A 3,476-nucleotide genomic window follows, 5' to 3' on the forward strand; every position below is an offset into this window, starting at 1 on the left:
ATGTATGGTTGCAAGTACAAAATGTGTTTATATCGTACACCATCTGCCATTCGCAATTTCATTAATTAGTATGCAGATTAATGCGTCATGTAGAAAAGGCAATGAATGCCATGCAATGGTTTCACGTTATATCTCACCAGCGGAAGCGAGAAGAAAGAGGGAGGAATTGAGATGGGAGAGATGGCAGGATGCCAAGTTAACTCCTCCTTCTCTGCAACTTGACTTGGTCGTCAGGCCTCCATATATAGCATGGCGATCCAACCGCAGCACGAGGCTTTGAGCTGCCCTTCAAACAAACGAAGAGACTCATTTTTTGGTCCCGTAGCGCCATTTCTCTCTCCTCGACCTTCCCGAACCCCATTCCGGGATCGGAAAGGAGTTTGACTATACGCGCCCGCGACGGCGGAGGTAACAGAAGAAGCTCAAGATGATGACCATGGTTTCGATTAGAATGGATCAGGCATCCCTCCCTTTCCTCCTCTTCCTCCTCCTCCAGCTCCTCCTCTGCTCGACGCCGACCTCCGGGCAGGCGCAAAAGTCGGCAGCGGCCTTTACCCCCGCCGACAACTTCCTGATCGACTGCGGCGCGACCTCCACGGCCGCCATGCCTGACGGCCGTGAATTCAAGACGGACTTGCAGTCGACTCCTTTCCTCGCTGCGCACGACGAGGTTCGCGCGTCCGTCCCCGCCGCCCCCGGCGTCCCCTCGCCGCTCTACCTCACAGCCAGGATCTTCCACGAGGAGACCTCCTACAGCTTCACGCTCTCCCGCCCTGGTTGGCACTGGATCAGGCTCCACTTCTTCGCCGTGAACAGCTCCGACTTCGACCTCAGCAGCGCCGTGTTCACCGTCAACACCGACGACTTCGTCCTCCTCCATAGCTTCACCGTCGACGACCCCACCAAGTGGGTGCTCAAGGAGTACCTCGTCAACGCCACCAATCCGCGCCTCGCCATCCGTTTCTCCCCGCTCCGCAACTCCGTCGCGTTCGTCAACGGCATCGAGGTCGTCTCCGCCCCCGACGTGCTCATCCCCGACACAGCCTCTACGGTCTCGCCCGTCGGGCAGATCGGCGGGCTCTCGCTCTCCGCTTACCAGGTGGTCTACCGGATCAACGTCGGTGGGCCGGTCATCACCTCCGCGAACGACACGCTCGGGCGCGCGTGGGATCAGAGCGACACATTCCTGCAATCGAAGTCCACCGCCAAGAAAGTGTCCGTGTCACCCAGCATAATCAAGTACCCGGAGGGAACCTCGCCCCTGATCGCGCCCAACACCGTGCATGCCACGGCCGTGAAAATGGCGGACGCGCGCGTCGGCCGCCCCAACTTCAACGTGACGTGGATCTTCGTCGTCGACCCCTCGTTCGGGTACTTCGTCCGACTGCACTTCTGCGACATCATCAGCAAGTCGCTCAACGACCTCTACTTCAACGTGTACATCAATGGGATGATGGCCGTCTCAGGCCTCGACCTCTCCACCCTCACCTCCGGCCTCGCGATGGCCTACTACAAAGACATTGTCCTGAACGCCTCGGTGGCCACGGGCAGAATAACCATACAGATCGGCCCCATGAAGGAGAACACTGGCAGGATCGACGCGCTGCTCAACGGCGTGGAGATTCTGAAGATGAACAACTCGGTGGGGAGCTTGGACGGCGAGTTCGGAGTCGATGGCTCCATGGCTGGAGGCGGCGGCAGCTCGAATCGGCGTGCGATCGCTGCCGTCGGATTCGCTATGATGTTTGGTGCCTTCGCCGGACTGGGGGCGATGGTGGTGAAGTGGTACAAGCGACCCAAGGACTGGCGGAGGAGGAATAGCTTCTCCTCGTGGCTCCTTCCGGTACACACGAGCACCTCCACGTTCACGACCAGCAAGGGGTCGGGTTACGGGTCGCACAAGAGCGGCTACACCTTCTCCTCCACGCTGGGTCTCGGCCGGTACATGTCCCTGTCGGAGCTGCAGGCGGCGACGAAGAACTTCGACCAGAATGCGGTGATCGGTGTGGGCGGCTTCGGGAACGTGTACCTTGGCGAGCTCGATGATGGGACGAAGGTGGCGGTCAAGAGAGGGAACCCGCAGTCGGAGCAGGGGATCAACGAGTTCCAGACGGAGATCCAGATGCTGTCTAAGCTGCGCCACCGCCACCTGGTGTCGCTGATCGGCTACTGCGACGAGAACTCGGAGATGATCCTGGTGTACGAGTACATGGCCAACGGGCCGTTCAGAGACCACATCTACGGGCACAACCTGCCGTCGCTGACGTGGAAGCAGCGGCTGGAAATATGCATCGGGGCGGCGCGCGGTCTGCACTACCTGCACACCGGCACGGCCCAGGGCATCATCCACCGTGACGTCAAGACCACCAACATCCTCCTGGACGACAACTTCATCGCCAAGGTGTCCGACTTCGGCCTCTCCAAGGACGCGCCGGGAATGAACCAGACGCACGTCAGTACCGCGGTGAAGGGCAGCTTCGGCTACCTCGACCCCGAGTATTTCCGGTGCCAGCAGCTGACGGACAAGTCGGACGTGTACTCCTTCGGGGTGGTGCTGCTGGAGGCCCTCTGCGCACGGCCGGCCATCAACCCCGCCCTTCCGAGGGAGCAAGTGAACCTGGCCGAGTGGGCGCTGCAGTGGAAGCGGAAGGGCCTGATCGAGAAGATCATCGACCCCAACCTCACCGGCACCATCAACAAGGACTCCCTGGGCAAGTTCGTGGAGGCTGCGGAGAAGTGTCTGGCGGAGCACGGGGTCGACCGGCCATCCATGGGCGACGTGCTGTGGAACCTCGAGTACGCTCTGCAGCTGCAGGAGACCAACCCCCCTGACCCACCTCCTCAGGAGGCGGCAAAGCCAACCGAGTCAAAGGAGGAGGAGAAGGCCGTCAGCATCCAGGTCTTCGCGGAGTCTTCGCAGAGGGAACGCGACGAGCCGCCCGCGGCGACGACTCCCGTCATGAGCCGATCCGTGGAGAATTCGAGCACGACGATGGCGAACGAGCTGTTCGCGCAGCTAACGGGAATGCAAGGAAGGTGATGTACGTGCACGTGAGGAAGGCGTCTCAGGAGATGAGATGGACGTGGTTTAGTTTGCTGTTCTCGTCGTGTGTTGGGATCTCGTGTGACCATTAGCAGGTCTAATTGTTCAGATAAGGTCGTTATTGTGACACGTAATTGATGATACTTTAATACCCTATGTAACAAGGTAATTTACTGGGTTGAATTAAGTAGGCAAAAGAGCCAAATGACCTCTTTTTTCTTCCCACTTGTGCTTTCTGCTGTTGCTCTACTAAACTGTGGGTGAAGTCGCATCATGTGGTTTTAGAGCGTAAGACGTCGAACACGTTGTGGGTTTCTTTTAATTATGTGATCAATTTAATTAGACAAGATATTTATTAGATTAGATTAGATTAGATTAGATTTTAATTATGATTATCAATAAATAAAAAATTATAGTAAGATTTCATATAAGA

The 3,476-nt window shown here is 57.5% G+C and overlaps 1 protein-coding gene across 1 annotated transcript; it reads left to right on the top strand.

The window, feature by feature from the left end:
* The first annotated feature begins 451 nt into the window (after positions 1-451).
* On the top strand, positions 452-3,113 carry LOC135677489 (probable receptor-like protein kinase At4g39110). The gene has a single exon (XM_065189853.1). The coding sequence runs from the start codon at positions 452-454 to the stop codon at positions 3,038-3,040; it is 2,589 nt and encodes an 862-aa protein (XP_065045925.1). The 3' UTR covers positions 3,041-3,113.
* The last annotated feature ends 363 nt before the right edge of the window (positions 3,114-3,476 follow it).

Source organism: Musa acuminata, chromosome BXJ1-6, assembly GCF_036884655.1.
Source record: "Musa acuminata AAA Group cultivar baxijiao chromosome BXJ1-6, Cavendish_Baxijiao_AAA, whole genome shotgun sequence".
NCBI lineage: Eukaryota > Viridiplantae > Streptophyta > Magnoliopsida > Zingiberales > Musaceae > Musa > Musa acuminata.

What these genes read in the sequence shown, in the direction of transcription:
- LOC135677489 (XM_065189853.1), top strand. Translation starts at nt 452, where the DNA reads ATGGATCAGGCATCCCTCCCTTTCCTCCTCTTCCTCCTCCTCCAGCTC.